The following is a 17,186-nucleotide window of genomic DNA, read 5'->3' on the forward strand; positions in this document are numbered from 1 at the left end:
GTGTATTTAAATCAGGAGCGGCGCAGCTCGAATCTATTTCTGTCAGCTCCTTGTTGACGACTGCTGCAGAGGTTGTGTGTTGACCTGCTTTCAGTACGGGTTGTGAACTCGAATTTTGCTCTTTTAGCAACAGGCCACCTTTCTTTATTTCTTATTGTCACCCGCTGACTAGCAGGTAACGCACAAGCAGCACACACACACCGCTAACACAGTCTGCTATTCTTCTAGCCGTGGGTGTTCTTCTTCTGTCACCACCTCTTTACCACAGTAAATGTATGGTTTCCTCTTTCTTAGGTAATCATTTTTCAGTATTACAGTCGGTATTTCGCCCCACAGTTTTATTATGTGGAAGTTAAACAACGTTCAAATGGTCCGTTGACCTCTCAGCCGTTCATTACGCAGAACTGATATTCTTGGGAAAGAAGTAGACATATTGAAGCAAAAAGCTGTGCGAGCCTCATCACCAGCTTGAATAAATCACCAGTTTGAGCTCATCAGTAGCAGCGTGGCCTTGTGTACCATAGCGGCTTCGCGCAGTTGAAATAATAACCTGGAGCAGACAGAAGGCAGTCATTACCTTGCACACAGAGACGTGGTGTGCACGTGTTGACGGAGGACTTCCACTCGACTGCCGTGGAGACGGACAGAGCAGAGCCACTCGGGCTGCTGTTAAAACCTCCGGCTTCCCATCACCTAAGCTAATGACGCTAAGCCCTTGTTTACCCTCAGAAGTCCCTCTGTGACAAAGAGAAGTCCTGCAGCGACCTATAAGACTCACAGGAGAGGGCAAAAAAAATGTGGTTTGTGGGAGGAAAAAAAGAAGAGCATAACAAAAACAAGAGAGAAAGTGTGTGTGTGTGTGTGTTGGGCCTTGGGGTGCTAGTGTTCTAGTGTGCCTTGGTGTTCCAGTGGGCAAGCAGGCCGGCGGAGAGATCTGACATTTCATTGTCTTTAGTCTCAACTGATAGGATCTGGAGAGGGCCGTATTGCTTCAAGCTGTGAGTGGATGACATATGGGGAGCTGGTGTGAGGCACAGCTCCCCCGTGCCTCCTCCAGAGCCAAAGTCTTCCTGTGAGAGAGCACCGAGCAACTTTTCTGCTTTTTCAAAACGGCAGCAGCCTCCCTCTCCCTCCCTCATTCCCTCCCTCCCTCCCTCTCCCTCGCTCTCTCTCCCTCTCTCTCTCTTTTTTTTCCCTCTTCCTCAGACACTCACTAGTCACTGCCTGAAGCAGTAATCGGACAACTCTCTTTCTCACTAGGACCGGGTCTCCTGAGATACGGCGCGGGGCTCCATGGGTTCCAACACCTAAAATGAAAAAGAAAAAAGCAGTCTTGTAGTTTACACTTATTGTGCTACAGATTCTACCGACACTCTTTTTTCAGAAAGTTTGCTGTCTGTTCTTCTGGACTGAACGATCTCTCTGTAGAAGATTCTTTTTTTTTTTTTTTTTAAAGAAGCTATAAGAAGGGATAAACACACCGGGATTCAACCATAATTGTAGTGAGTATGGCTTTAATTTGTATGTGAGGTTTGGTATGTTTTTAACTTACTGTCTTGTCTATTCTTTTTCAAATGTTGGGGGTATTTCAGTGCGTGTGTGTGTGTATGTGTGTGTATATAGTATTATCTCCTTTATTTTGCACATTTGCGTGAGCATTTAATTTAAGACATAAATGTCAATGAAAGTATTCACATCAACAGAGCAGCAGGAGTAACCATTTCATTTCTGCACTCATCTTGTCATTAATTGTTGTAGTTTGAAAAAGCACCGAATACACCTTTAATATTCTAAGAATTGTAATACTGTTGAGTCATTCAAAAATGATGGTGATGATGGTCATAATATCAAGCAGAGAGGAAGGCTTTAATCGTCACAGGTCAGCTGTAATTTATTGACTGATTGATAAACAGCTCAAGAAATGTGCTCTTAATGGATTTTTTATTTTAATTTAAGTGAAAGTAAATGCAACTCTCATCCTGATGAAGAGGTCAATTAAAAAATGTCGTAAGATTTAATTCAAATAACAATTCATGGTATATTACAGTGTATTATAATAATTGCTTTTGGTCCAATAGTTTTAGAAATGTAACCGTCCAATTTGTGTGTAATTATAAATATTTGAAAAAAAAGTCCCCGAACATTTCATACCTAAACATAATTACCTTTAAAAAAAATTCTCCATGAATTATAAAAATTACCTTTTTAAATAGCAAATAAAGTCTATTTTGCTGGCAGGAGAGAGTCATATAGTTCCAAATGTATCCAAACTCCCCTTTTGAAAATATCGTCTTCTGCTTGGCCCAGTTCACACTTTTGATCAGGCAAGGAAAACACGCTGGTCCCTGCAGGAGTCCCCTTTTTGACTGGCAGAACAAACAAAAAGCAACACCGTTAAAGCAGTTGACATCTAATGCCATCTGCTGAGGCCAGGAATGCTGCGAGGAGACCTGAGAGGCTCTCGCCGTCTGACCGAGACAACAGGCCTCGACTCCCGGCCGCGCTGCTCCTCCACTCGCCGGTGTATTTCGCATGTAGTGAAGATGACTCAGCCGCTCTAATCACCAGCCTCTCTAATTGAAGGATGTTCTGGTTTAATGTTCTGCGTATGATCACAGGCTTACATCACAAGTCAGGGAATTATTGTGTGTGTGTGTGTGTGTGTGTGTGTGTGTGTGTGTGAAGGGGCATTTCATCTCTCTCAAATCTTTTTTTTCCCACCTCTTTCACCTTCTAATTCCTGTCATTTTCAAACGCCTGCATTTAAAAAAGAAAAAAAAAAGGTGTGTGTCTGTAGATGAAAGAGAGGTTAGGCTATATGGGGCCAGAGATTGCTTGCAGAGCGGCCTCCGCTCCGTGCAGACAAACATGACGGTGTGTGTGATCGCCTGCTGCAACCATTCACTCGCACAATAACCTTATTTATCCAATTAACAGATAATGAGCAGGCTGATTTGGGGCTTGTTTGCACTGTGTATTTGCTCTCTACGCAGGGAAGCGATCAGGGTCTCTCCGCCTGGCATGTGGAGCTGCCGTGCATGTGTATAGCAGCAGTGTGTACAAGCAGGAGTGGTCGGCGGTTTGACGGTGACATTGTTTGCCCAAGGCCTGATGCCTGCCGTATAGATGTGTCTTGCCAGCCGAGCCCTCTTCCTCTTCTCTCAGAGAGGAGATTGAAAACGCTGAAAGACACAGAGGGCTAATTGATCGAGCCTCACTGATAGAGCTATTAGGAAGGAAGAGGGAGAAGGGGGGAGAGAGAGAGAATGAGAGAAGAAGGAAATAGGGGACCTCCTATTAAGCAACCCATTGTGGGTGATTAGTGGGCAGGAGTTGTTTACTAAATACTGTGGGGGTGTTATTTTGTTAACACGCCACTGTTTGGATCTGGAATATGTGGCTGAAAGAACAGGAAATGAGCTTGAAAGATTCCTGTTGATTGCAGGTTCTCATTCACTGATTCACCCATTCGTGTGTTGTGTTTGTAAATTGCAATATGTTTACTGCGAGACAACAAGGAAACATAAATTGTATTGAAAGGGACCGTGCTGAAAATGTGGCTGTAGAAGAACGTCCCTCTAACCACATGTCATTTACAACTTTATTGCCCTCTGCAATGTTGACGTGAACGCAATTTTAAAACCTGCAGAGATGATAATCAACATTAACATCATGGATCGCTGCTTCGGGTTTAAGACAGTAAGAATAACAAGCTTTAACGAGACATAATCGTTGAGCTTTTGTCACTGGACTTTCTTTCATCTTCGTGTTGTAAAGCCTCTCGCGCTCTGCGGTGGTCACGGTGGTATATAGGCAGGTTGTGATCAAATGTGCACCTTAACTCTTGTTTGATGGCCCCTCAAAGGGGCGAGCTGGCCTTCTGGAAATCATTTTGAAGGTTGAAGAGCACAGTATTAACAGATTTAACGTACAGCTATTGAGTGAATTTCCGGAGCCCCATGTCAGATTGAGCCAAATGAGAGAGACAAATTGCATATCAACACACAGCACATCTGTTAATAGTTATGATTTTAATTACAGAAAACGTTATAAATGATGTGTCATAATAACACCATGTGCTTTTATAATTTGTTTGCCGCAAGTCTAATCCTTGTAGCAAGTACAGACCAGTACAGTTGTGATCAGTATAAACAAATGCTTCTGGAATAAAAAAAATACAGTTGTATATTGCTGCAACAATGCATTAAAACAAGCTAGTGTTATTTTGCCTCTCAGAAAACATGTTTAGAAAATTGCCCTGTTTAAAATCAGACCACCATGTTATTTTAAAATGTTCTATCCATTTTATTTAAATGTGCAAAGGCTGTCATATCTTAAATACTTTACTTTTAGGATGAAAAAAACAACAACCGCCGAGCTATTTAGTGTTGCATTTGCTGGCAGCCGCCGTTTTTTCGGCCACGTATAGAGACACAAGTGAAGTGTAGCATTTTGTAAACTGTGCCTAATTCCACTCACATCTGTGTTCAATTGTTGTCTGCATCTACATTCTTTGAGAGTGGATTTATTTTTCCTGGGCCACCATGTGGATTCAGCTGACCAGCTTAAGTGGGGATTAGCTGTTTTAAAGTTAGATTTTGATTAAAGCATTGTTTTTCAAAAGTTGTAACTCGCAACACATGGCTTACATAGACTGTACAATTCAAAGGACTATAGGCTCTGCCCTATACAATTAATATCAAGTAAGGATGACACAGGGGGAGGGGAGAAGGGGAACAAACTCAGCATATTTCCTTTTTAACGTCATGTTTGCTTTGATTATTTTTATTTGCAACAGTAAGCTTCAGTGTGTGAAAACACTTAAAGCAAGCGGTATAACTCTTATATGAAATATCTAACAAAGGTGAATATATATATATATATATATGTACGATTGGTGCCGGGTCAGGCAGCCTGCATGCTGACATGATCTACGCTAAAAGCTTGGCTGTGGCTGTGTTTACCTTTGGAGACGCAGGTCTTGAAATAAGTAAAGCGAAACAAAAAGGGGCCAGCAAACAAACGTGAGTGAAGCGTGTTGTAGCACTTCTTCTTCTTCTTTCTTTCTTTCTTTTCCTCCTCTTGATGACACTTCCAGCGCTTCATCTCCTCTGGCTTTGTTCTTGTCTGCTTCAAAGACCTGGCAGTTCAGGTTGAACTAAGAAGCACATCAAAGATGCTGAATTCAGACCTTTCTTTTTTTTTAAACAATAAATATTTAGCGGCGCAGAAGAAAGGCTAGTGCTTTTAAATCATCCCCCCCCCCCCCCCCCTCCCATCTTCCCCCTCTGTCTCTTCACCTGGCCGGTTTCACCTGCTGGCAATGGCTGAGACACCAGCATGGTAATGGCTTCATTGGCCTGAACTGCTGAACAGAGAAACCAGCCACTGAACACACACACACACACACACACACACACACACACACACACACACACACACACACACACACACCATACCACATCTCTCCACCACAACGCGCTCTCTCTGTGATCGCTGTTAATGTGCTTTGGCAAAATGTGTTTCTCTTTCGTCTTTATGGCTCGTACCTCCGTGGACTTTCTTTTCCATGAACACTCTTGCGTTCATATTTTAGTATTTGGGGAAATGTCAGGAGGGGAGGCACTGGCTTTGTCCGTCGCTTCTAAAGTGGGAATGAAATGTAATGGTTATTTTCCGCAAAGAAGGCTAGTGCCATTAGCAGTGGGAGAGAAGGCATATTGTAAAGCTGGAATGGTATTCATGAAGGCTTTGCTTTGGTGTGAAGAGCAAAGCCTGTTGAAAAAAAAGAAGAAGAAAAAAAACCTCATGCAGCTCATGTTACCCTGGCTCATGTAAACAGGCAACCATTAAAAAAATCATGCTAAGATTTTTTATTTTTTATTTTTTATTTTAAAAAGACAATTCTTTTTCCTGACCAGTTGAATACCTTTGACCTTTTTTTGGACCCTGTATTCCCATGGTGGGCTGGAGTCAAGTCTAATATAGTGCTATAGTCGTGCGAGTATGCGGCTCTGCTTGATGTTTGGAGAGAGACGAGCAGAGCGGGAGTGGACAGAGCAAAATGTAACTGTCAGCTGAAGGAGAGTAATAGAGGCATTCGTAGCGTCATAGGAAACATATGTGGCTCCATATGCTCTCCGTGTTCTTGTTTCCAGTCTCCTCCATTGTCTGAGATGCACCACTGATCTGGGGGCCTCTAAAGTGCCCTGTGTGTGTGTGTGTGTGTGTGTGTGTGTGTGTGTGTGTGTGTGTGTGTGTGTGTGTGTGTGTGTGCATTTGCACCACTGATCTGGGGGCCTCTGAAGTGGCCTGTGCATAAGTGTGTGTGTGTATGCAGACATACAGACATGAGTTATGTGTCTCTGTGTTCTAAAGAAAAATACATTAAAAAAAAGACTGAAGAATGAGTTTTTGTGTTGCCACAGAGAAAGAAACAATGAGGGTTTATATATATATATATATATATATATATATATATATATATATATATATATATATACATATATCTGCCTTTCTGTCTATTGTGAACCGGCCGTGAAGTGAGGAAGTTGTGTATGTCTGTTCTGTTCCACGGCCCCAGGCTGGGGCAAGCCCGCGGGAAGCAGCCCTGACGGTCATTAGGACCTGTCAGTATGCCGGGAGGGGGGAGTGCTGATAAATTTCAGATAGTGTCAATTGCAGATGAAAGATCTGCTTGAGATGCTAGGGGCGTCACGCTTGACTTGTCTCCGCTCAACAAGTCCCGTCTTCCCTTCCAGCAGCAGGCTATACCTCGAGCAGGCCAGGCTCTCCCACCCTCTGCTCTCCCTCACCCCCCTCACCCTTCTGCCTACCTTCGCCCACACACAACCCCCCCCCCCCCCCCCCCAGACACACACACACACACACACACACACTCCTCCACCCCTTCCTGCTTACCTTGGCTAAGCCGCTTTGCATGTTGATTGGGGGGAGGGCTAATCCAGTTTGCAGCTGTCGTAGACCAATGATGAATCACCTTTCCGTCATTTCGCCGTGCTCCCCTTGCTCGGGGAGGAGGGAGGACCCGGAGGAGGAAACAACAGTGGAGTATAGGGCCGCGGCTCGGAGAGAGAGAGACAATGCGCGCCTCTGTTCCCCCCCCCCCCCCCCCCCCCCCCCCTCTTCCCCGCCAGCCCTCTCTTCCCATTCTGCTTCAGAATAACAATAATGTTTTCTCAGACAAGCCTTTTTTGTGTCATGGATGGCTCTGGACTGTGACATTGAGCCGCAATAACAAGGAGTGACATTGTTGCTGCTGCGGCAGGTGGAGGCAGGATAAAGACAGGGAGTGTGGTGTGTGAGGACTCAAAGCCATCTAAGGTCCAGGTAAGAGCCCAGCTGAGCCAGTGCCAGCAGCATCAGAGACGTGTAGCTCTCTGCGTGGCGGCAGAGATTGAGTTAGACAACTCTGCTGAACAACTGTCAGCCTCTCTCAGCCGGCTGTGTTGTCTGATTGGAGATAGTAAAGACTCTGTTGCCATCAGCTAATGAGAAATAAAAAGTTTGGGCAAAGGAGGAGAAAACAAGAGTGAGTGTGAGATGTAGAAATATTGTTGATCCTCAATGTGCTTGAACTGTAATTGTACCTCTATGGTGTTGTGTGCTTGGAGGGTGTGATATTTTTCGGGTAGATGTAAATTAATATACTTCTGGGAAAAGGACAATGCAGCTTCCGTTATGGTAGTATGTGTGAAAAAGACAGATTTAACCTTTTGTGTGGTTGTTTATTTTTATGATTACTGGGTTTTTTTGTCGCTTGAATCTTGGTCTATTTGATTTGTTGTAGAATACTTACATATATATATATATTTTTTTTGCCATGAATTAAATTGGACTTAAACCACAAGATAGGACTACATTTGCCAAGCTGTACTGCAGTGTATCATAACATTATAATATCATCTTAGATGCACATAATCAAATATCAGAATTGAATCTTTTTGTGAGATAAATCTGGTTTCTTCGTGCCATCGGATAGCACTCAGAATACTCAGAGTTTCTTGAGCATTTATCTTTTGCGGCCTCGTGTAAAAGGCCAATGTTTATCGATAGCAGAGATATACCCAGAGCTCTGGCATATAATTGGAAATGTACAAAACATTGTGTCCTAATTTCATTAGCTCACTGTTGCAATGGAAACCGTGGCAGAGACAAATGGGGTCTACAGCTTGTGGCCGTCGTTTTCAAATCACTCGTGCCGTCTTTTCTTCCCCACTGTCTACACTTGGATCGCGTCCTGTGAGTGCACAAATGAGAAGATGGAATAATGTTTTCAGTGGCGTGGTCTTTCGTATAAACACAGAAACAATTAAGGAGCTTGCCAGAGCAAACACATGCTTCATGAGCTTCTCATCTGCCTATCACTGAGGCATGGGCGCTTACAATCAAGCAGAGTGCTGCCACTTTTAACAGGCACATTAACCATAGCCTCAAACCAGCAAACATCTGTTAACAGTCTTCGATATACCACACAAAACGATAAACACTTAAGGCCATTTTTTTTTTTGCTTAAAGATACAGCAGAGTAAATTGACAGTAAACACTTTGTGTTCACTTCATGTGAAACGGTGACTTGCAGTGAGATTGTTGTAATGAGAGAAATCAGGAACTGCCGTGTCAGGATGTTTACTATCCGTTTCATAGCTCGCTATTCCAATCTGTTGTTGCTTGTGCAAATGTGTGTGTGTGTCACATTTTGGCTTGTATATATCTTTAATTTGCATATGTTTAATTTATCGCTGTCATTTGGCATCGCACAAAAACACCAGTATTTGAAATTCAGTTGAGTATATCACGTGCACGGTAGTTGTTAGTCAAATCGCGGTGAAGAATGATTTTCAAACGTAGCTTGAATGGAATATTGTTTTTTTTACTCACCAACTCATTCCTATTACTTTTTATTTATTTATTTTACTTTGCGTTATCACCACCATATTTTATTCATCTAAATCTGGACTGCTGAATTCCGCATAGCGTGCACATTGCATTGTGTACCATAGCTGCGTGTCTTCCCTGAAACCAGAGTGATATGTGTAATTTGATTTGGTGTGTGCGCGTGTGTGTGTGCCCGTGTGTGTGTGTGTGTGTCTCGTCAGGTCTATGGAAATGCAGGATCTAGCCAGTCCTCACAGCCGAGTAAGTGGAAGCAGTGAGTCTCCTAATGGTCCCAACCTCGACAACTCCCACATCAATAACAATTCCATGACACCCAATGGCACTGAAGGTATGTTCGCGGTGCCGTTGCTCTTTAGTTGCTCTCTCTAGTCGTGTGTTGCTGTTGTACATTTGAAAAAAAGGGCTGAGAATGGTAGCAGAAGCTATATTGTAACAATCCATGTGAAGCTGACTTTCTGATATGAAAGTAGTGTAGCGTTAATGCATTTGTAGTGAATTACCAATCCTTTTTTTGCAGTGGTATAGCATTAAACATGCACTTCATATTTGCTGATTTGCAATGTCGACTCTAGCTTCGACAATTCAATGCTACCAGTGGTTGTTTTCCAGTAACTAGTAGCTGTTTATTTAAGTAACCATGTAATTATTCAAAGCCCACAGCATGGAAATGACGGAGTTTTGCATGAGGTCTCCACTGTACATAGTTATTTACTCAGGTGATTCACCTGCGCTTAAATCTGAGCCTTTGTTTAGTAAAGCAGTCATGCCCATGTCACAAACCAACACAACCCCCCCTGTCACGTAGGCCTCAGGTTAGTCGGTGCGTTGAGCTCAGGGTTTTCTTCTTTGTGTGTTCGTGACACAGGACCCGTGGACATGGTGCAGACTGTCATGTGTTCCCTTTGCCATTCTTTCTTTCCCATAGGTGATAACATCACAATGCTTACCACTGCAGACTGGTTGTTAGGTTCTAACTCACAGTCCGCTGCAGGTTCGTCTACTCTTGGTGACACAATGAAAGGACAATACTTGGTGTTTTCAACTGAGGGCGAGAATGAACGCGCTCCTTGTAGTGTACCTTTTCGAACCACTTCACTTATGAAGACATTTCATTTGTGTTTTTTTTTTTTTTGAAAGTCCCAAAAATACTTTATCAGTTGACTCAACTATTGTGCCTTTCATTCAGAAAGTCTTTGGTATTTGCTGTAATTGTGGTGGTATTCTGTTCAAGCATGATTTTACACCGACTGGATTTGATTCCGTTGTTAATGAATGGCCAGATTGCATACTGTGCATTTTGTTTTCATTTGGTCGTTTCCACGCTGAACACAGTGGTTATTGTGTGCTCTGTGACCTGAGTGTGTCCTAGCTTATGCATGCACCTTACCACTATTCCTTTTCATCCGTGTATTTTTCAAAAGCATTTTGCCCCTCGTCAACATATGTTTTCTTGCACTGAGCGAGCATAGCGGAAACATGTAAAACATGACAGCAAATAGCTTCTTCAACCCATGAGGGATTCCACTGAGCATGACTCTCTTGCCCACATTGTCAATTTGTTTTGCCAAAAAGAGAGAAAAAAAAGTCCTCCAGCCCGCCTGAAGTGAAATGGATTCATTTCAAAGGTTCCTGAGCTGTCAGAAAGCTGTGAAATTGTCTTTGCAGATCTATCGCTGAGCTGTATAATGGAGTCAAGTTCAAACAGCGTTCGCTACACTCCTAAAAAGATTTTATACGCCGTACATTCCTTGACATTTCAATTGTAGTCGTACATCCCTGCGGAGCTAATTTCTTTTATCTGTGACTCTATCACACACATTTACAGTCAAGTACTGATAAGCCACTAATTTATTGTTAAATGTAAATGATAATGTCATTGTTTCTTGCCAAGTAGAATGTTCTGTCAAATTAAAGTTTGATTTATATTGTGCTTGGAAAAGTAGTTAAAATACATATCTCAAATAAATTCATGAGCTTTAAATTAGGAAATGGCTCAAGCGCAATTCTAAATTTAAAATACACCTCTTTACCAATAAAGATGAGTAAACCATTTGAACAGATACAAATGTAAGTGTTAATTATTTCAACAAATGTCCTGCCATTATTGTAAATACTGTTGGAATGTTGTTCCACCCTCCTCCCTTTGCGGTTCTGTTTTTATTTTACTTTGAGTTACTTTTTGTTATATTTTTAAAACATCGTCGGAAATCCTCAGATCGTTAATCTTTTTTTTATGCTTTTATTTTTTATTTTTCCGGACTTGATTTGGTGCATCTAGTGACAGTGTGGCTTCTTTGTTCGCAGTTAAAACCGAGCCAATGAGCAGCAGCGAACTCATCTCCTCTATAGCAGACACCTCTCTAGACAGCTTCTCAGGATCAGGTGAGGCTGGAGGACTGTTGAATTTGTGTGTGTGTGTGTGCGTGTGTGTGTGTGCCCTCATGTGTCTGGCTGCCTCTCTCTCACACACACACACACACACGCACACACACACACACAGCTGCAGAACTGATTAGTGAGGGATGAGCCTATAGATGGTTGACCTATGAGCTGGGCCCCAGGAAGAGTCCCTACAGCTAAAACACCAATACGTGTGTGTGTGTGTGTGTTGAAGCACAAGCGACTCTGCCTTACTTTTGTCAGCATATTTATATGCTGTGCTTTCTTGCGCATGTGTTTGTTTTGTATGTGTGTGTGTGTGTGTGTGTTCCCATGCCAATGAGGACAGAATTATGACCTGTAATGAACTGAACCTGTCTGTCCAGTGGGGTGACACGGCGTCCCAGTAGTCCTTCACTCTCCCCGGGCTGTTACTCTATCGGCCTGTCAGAGACAGGGTTTTCACACCCTCCTCTCAGCACGGGAACATCACACACACACACACACACACACACACACACACACACACACACACACGCGGGGACATCTCTTCATAAATACCTCCGAGTATAATGAGTATTTTAGGAATTGAAAGAAATAATCACAAATGTGATAACTTTACAGCTTATTTCTTTTCCCACCCTCACCAGTGTATATGTCAACCTGCGGCACTATTTTCTACAAACATGTATTAATAGTATCGCATCCAACTGTGCATGGTGTTATCTTGCTGCTAATTTTCCTGTGTTTCCTTAACTGTTTAACTAAGCACTTGATACTTAACTCTAGAAGCGCATAAATCACTGCCATGACTTTTGTCTCTGGCAATATGAATGAAATTTAGTAATCGTACACCCTGATATCCTCCACGGGGAAATCCAAAGCTCCGTTGAGAAGAGCAGGTTCTGTCCAGTGGCAGGTGCTGCTGATGTGGGAAAAGTGTTCAATATTAATAACGTGTGTGAGGGGTTACAGCATTCAGTTACATACAGTTAGCGCTTCCCCCGCAACCAAATCCCTTATTTTACATGTCACGACCAATTAGACAGATGTTTCTTTAAGAACTGCAGCGCTCCGCTGCAGTTAAATGCGAGTAATGCGGCAGAACTGTGATTGTTGCATGAATATGATTAAATGTAGATGTGTTATAAAACTTTTATTTATTAATGTATTGTAATATAATTTGAAATTCACCTGTTGTGTTCTATTACAAATGTAGATGTAAATAATATATTCAGGAAAAAAACAATAAAACCTTTTTACTGTCAATTTTGTATCTGAGGTCTTGCAGGCTGTATCTTTTGTGCGTTGGGAATTTAATATTTTGTTTTGATTGATTTTACTTCAAATTTTCTAAAATTGATATTTCAAATTTTCAAACTGAAGCCTGCATGCACAAATTAAGAACACCAATAGAAAGTTTGCTATTTAGAAGAGTTTATCTGAGTTGTTACTTCACAAAGAAAATACAATCTACCGGTGCCGACCACTGTATGTCTTTATACAATCCTTAAACCAGATTCAACACAAGTGTACGTCTGTGAGTTACTCGTGGCTGAACTTAGTTAACAGCCCCGTGGAATCACATAGTCGTGCGCTTTAATGCAGGAATGATTATGCATTAGCACTCATTACCTGCAATCAGTGAAGTCACTTCCAATGTGGTTGCGGCTCGAAAAAAGGCCCAAGGCAGCCGAAGCCACAGGCCCGAGACTGATTCAGTCCATCCTGTGTGTGTTTACACCAGCGGTCGTCATAGCAGCCCAGAAGTATCTCAGAGATACGCGGGTCAGCAGAAAAACCTGATGTTCTTACCTGATTATTTGTGCTTCATTATTGGTCTCCGGTTGTCAACCTTAAATGAGGTTACCGAAATAAATACAGCAATGCAATGTAATTACTGTTTCCTTGGAATCCAGAAGTTCTGTTGGCAAAAGACAATATTTACCTTATTTCTTAATGTTTAAATATGTGCTTGCCTCTTTTCTTTTTAACTTTCCTCAGCTATTGGAACCAGTGGCTTCAGCCCAAGACAAACTCACCAGTTCTCTCCACAGATATACCCTTCCAAGTAAGGCTGCTTTTATTTTTCTTTAAGAAAATAAGCAGCGACCAACTTCATTTGGCTCTTTAATTAGATCCTTGTGCTAGATCGGGGGTTTTTCGACCGGCTTTGTTTGCCTGGATGTCTGCAAGCTTGCGTACTCTGAAATCTGTTGTAATTATTATCTTGCAAAAAATTTCCTTTGCCATTTATTGTTCTTCCACCATGTCTATGAGCTGCGCGATGCTATCGGTCCTACGGCTTGGCTCGCTGTTTAAAATGAAGTAGCACAATCAGAAGGAATTTGTCAGTTAGCAAAGTGCGTGTTATGGTTTTAGGGGTAAAACATGGTCCCTTTTCTTCCTGCCTCCCTTTCTCACTTTTGTCTTTTGTTTCTTTTCTCAAATAGCAGAACATATCCGCATATTCTTCCTACCCCTTCATCCCAAAATATGGCTGCGTATGGGCAGACGCAGTACACCACAGGAATGCAGCAGGCCGCAGCTTATGCTAGCTACCCCCAGCCTGGCCAGCCCTATGGCATCCCAGCCTATGGTAAGATGTCTCAACACACATCAAAACCTCCTCTGGTCTTGCTAAAAGATGCATGTTGACTACAACTAAACATTTTTTTGTTTCCTTCCTGAAGGCCAGGTCCAAGACCTTGCTCATATACAAACCTTGTTCCCACAATTCCTCCAGTAAAGCAGGAGCGGCAGAGATGCTGAGTTGTTGTTTAGTGCCTGCATACTCTCCTTCATTGCAATAAAATGTGCTCGTCAAGCTGTTCCGATAGATCTGAAAGATTAATGATACAAATCTGAAAACAAAAACTGGTTTTCTCTGGCATTGCAAGGGAAAAGCACACAGTACATGGCTCACTGTGGGCTTTATTTGTCCAAAGTCTTTCGAGTGTTTTCACCCCGAAAGACTCTCCAATATGTGGAGGAATTTACACTGTTTATTTGAATGGAGTCCTGCAACCTACCGCTGCATAGAAACTGCATTGTGACTGATTGAACGTCAGCAGTGGCCAGTTTAACTCACAAACTCAAGCAGAATGTTTTATTACTTGTGCATCTTTTCACAGGTGACCTATATTAGATGATAATAATAATAACACCACATCAAATCAAACAATCCTAGTCCTAACACGCTTTTCGGTTTTTACAGCCAAGTAGACAACAGTGTGAGGTAATATTTCTAAACAACTCGTGATAGTAAAATTCCTCGTCCTTTGTGAATAAGTGTTGCGTCCCTCTGCTTTGTCCAGTGTTATTGAAACCTGTGCGTTGACTGTTGTTTGTGCAGCAAACCGATCTGGTGTCACTAACTGATTTAGGTCCATTGTGGGCAGGCATAAAGACGGAAGGGGGTCTGACCCAGTCCCAATCCCCGAGCCAGACCGGCTTCCTGAGCTACAGCTCTGGCTTCACAACGCCGCAGACAGGACAGGCCCCCTACAGTTACCAGATGCAGGGTGAGGACGTCTTTGTGAATGCTTCATCTCATTCTCTGTGCACCTTCACATGTCTATTAGGGTGTTTGTATCGCGTCGAAATGCGTGAGATGCCATCACTCACTCTTAAAGCTGTCAGCATGTCCAATTTTACACTTGTAACATGTTGGCAGCGAAAATAGCTGAAAAGGCTGTGAGTGGTTTACAAAACGACAGACAGAGCATTGACTTTGATTCACCGACTATCTGGTTGCTGGTACGACTCTTTCCTGCTTTGTTCTATCTGTGTATCCTTTTCTGTCCTTTTAAAGTATTCATCTTTCTCCTCTTTTGCCAACATCCCTTTTTTCCTACGTGTTCCTGCCATGTGTTCCCTCTGCTTAGACCATCCAAATAAGGTTTAGTACTCTTTTTTTTGTTTTTGTATGAAAGATTAGAGAAAAAAGGGTTTCTGTCCCTGATTTAATAGCGCACAGAGCCAGACGGATTCACAACACGGCCCTCACACTCCCCAAAAGACGGTTGCATCCCGACAGTTGTTATTTGCAGCCACGGCGGCTGCCTCCCTCTCCTCTCCTCTTAGAAGAATCAACACAGATGGAAAATGGCAGGCACTTAGGCGGCACCAGCCATGTCCTCCCCACTCCCCAGCATTTGTTTTTTCTCTCCCTGTGATCATATTTGTATTTGTTTTAGAGCTGAGACCATAGAGATTTATGACCTTGAAACCTTAGAAAGAGGAGTCGTTGCGCCCTGCACTCCTCCTCTTTTGCTCTCCTCGTCCAATCATACGTTCTGTTTAAATGTCGATCAAGCCTTCTGACATATGATGTTTCTATTATCCTCTGTTTGTATTGGTTCACAAAGCCTCTGTTCCACCTGCACTGGGCGAGGACATGTTAGCCAACAGCTAACACAGCCTTCGTCTCCCCTCTTGTAATATCTAATGTGTGACAGTGAAAACATCTCCACATGTTGTTGGGAAGCAACAATCTCACAATAAATGACGCCAGCTCAGCAGCAGAAGTGGCACGGGGAAGCCTCTTTCCACGCCTCTTAACCAAATACAGTCGGCCACTGCCAGAGTTTTACAGCGTGCAGCCAACCGCCTGAAAAAGAAGAGGCAGAGTAAGAGAGGGAGGGAACAAGAGCCGGACCATGTACAGCAGAATGTTCAAGCTGCTGTCCTGCCCTCAGTGGTTTAACTCACGATGACAGTATTATGTGCCCATTCATCTTCCAAGTATTATGCTCTTGCTGCTGTCTTTCTCTTTCCCTGCGTCTGACTCTGTCTCTCCCTCCTGCTATCTCTGGCTATCGGATGCCCCACGTAGCGTTAAGTGCGTTAGTATTTGACAGCCATGTCAGATGACAGATTGACCACTATTCTGGCCTTGAGTTCTCTAACTGTGGCTCTGGCCCTTTGCCACACCATCATCATTACTCTCTCTGGCCTATTGATCTGCCCGGGCGAGGTGCCTCGGGCCTGGGTGTCCCAACCAAAGACTCTTTTTCCACATCTGATACCCCCCCCCCCTTTCTCTGTCAGTGTCCCCGCCACCAGCCTGTGGCCAGCTGTCAAGGCGGCGGACGATTAGATTATTGGTTTTACTCCTTACTTTCATGTCCGATGCCATGGAGCTATGTGTGGGTGCTAAAGTCGTGGCACCAAATCGTAAAAAAAGGAGACCAGCGTTTTTGTGCGCTTCAGTTTTGCAACGACTAGTGGCAGTTTGTGTAAGGCAGCGCATGGATTGTCAGCAAAAAGGTGCGTGATGAGACAGGGAGATTGTGCTGATGGGGGGGGGGGACTGAGCAGATGCTAATTCGGTGAATAATTAAATTCCAGCATTCTGTCCCAGTGGCAGTGCGTGCTAAAGAAGCTGAAGCCATGTCTGCCTTTTTTAAAAGGAGAGCCCCATCTGGACTTGATAGCCTATTCCCAAGTGGGGCATACAAACTTCTGCTACAAATATTGTGCACTGATGATAGCCATAGCCCATGGCTAAAGGGGACTGATCAAGCAAAGCAAATGGACTTCCAGTTGTGGAGCCAGAAGGCAGGAGGGAAGGAGGAGAGGAGGGAGGGATGATGTCTGGTCTTGAGTGAGTGAACTAGCTGGAGCAGGACAGGGGGAGGGAGCGAAAACATGCCCCCCAGGGAACCACAAGACCCCCTCTTTCCCCCCCCTACTATAACCAGCACCACCACCAACAGCATGGGCTCATTCTCACTGCTAGCGGGGGTCTCCCTCGGCTTTTATGTGGCTCCTTGTTCTCCACAGAGCAACCCTCAAACCCGTGAGGGCTTTTATGGCCGCTTGAACGGCGCATTCGGCTAAGTTGTTGTCCTTCGCAGCCGCACGCCTCCTTGTCTCTGTCATAT

The 17,186-nt window shown here is 43.4% G+C and overlaps 1 protein-coding gene across 12 annotated transcripts in view; it reads left to right on the top strand.

Moving 5' to 3' along the window:
* Positions 1–17,186, top strand: part of eya1 (EYA transcriptional coactivator and phosphatase 1) — a 59,802-nt gene that overhangs the window by 19,786 nt on the left and 22,830 nt on the right. For 2 of the 12 annotated variants that reach the window (XM_079292485.1, XM_079292490.1), the window contains exons 1-7: positions 1,237–1,502; positions 9,120–9,247; positions 9,845–9,910; positions 11,224–11,301; positions 13,303–13,369; positions 13,752–13,897; positions 14,700–14,822. In XM_079292485.1, the coding sequence (XP_079148611.1) occupies positions 9,124–9,247; positions 9,845–9,910; positions 11,224–11,301; positions 13,303–13,369; positions 13,752–13,897; positions 14,700–14,822 (604 nt within the window). In that variant the 5' untranslated portion in view covers positions 1,237–1,502; positions 9,120–9,123. Of the gene's footprint in view, positions 1–1,236; positions 1,503–9,119; positions 9,248–9,844; positions 9,911–11,223; positions 11,302–13,302; positions 13,370–13,751; positions 13,898–14,699; positions 14,823–17,186 lie in introns of those variants that run through there. The other 10 variants (XM_079292488.1, XM_079292486.1, XM_079292491.1 and 7 more) reach the window with 9 other exon arrangements.

The sequence above is a fragment of the Melanostigma gelatinosum genome (genome assembly GCF_949748355.1).
Source record: "Melanostigma gelatinosum genome assembly, chromosome: 20".
Classification (NCBI taxonomy): Eukaryota; Metazoa; Chordata; class Actinopteri; order Perciformes; family Zoarcidae; genus Melanostigma; species Melanostigma gelatinosum.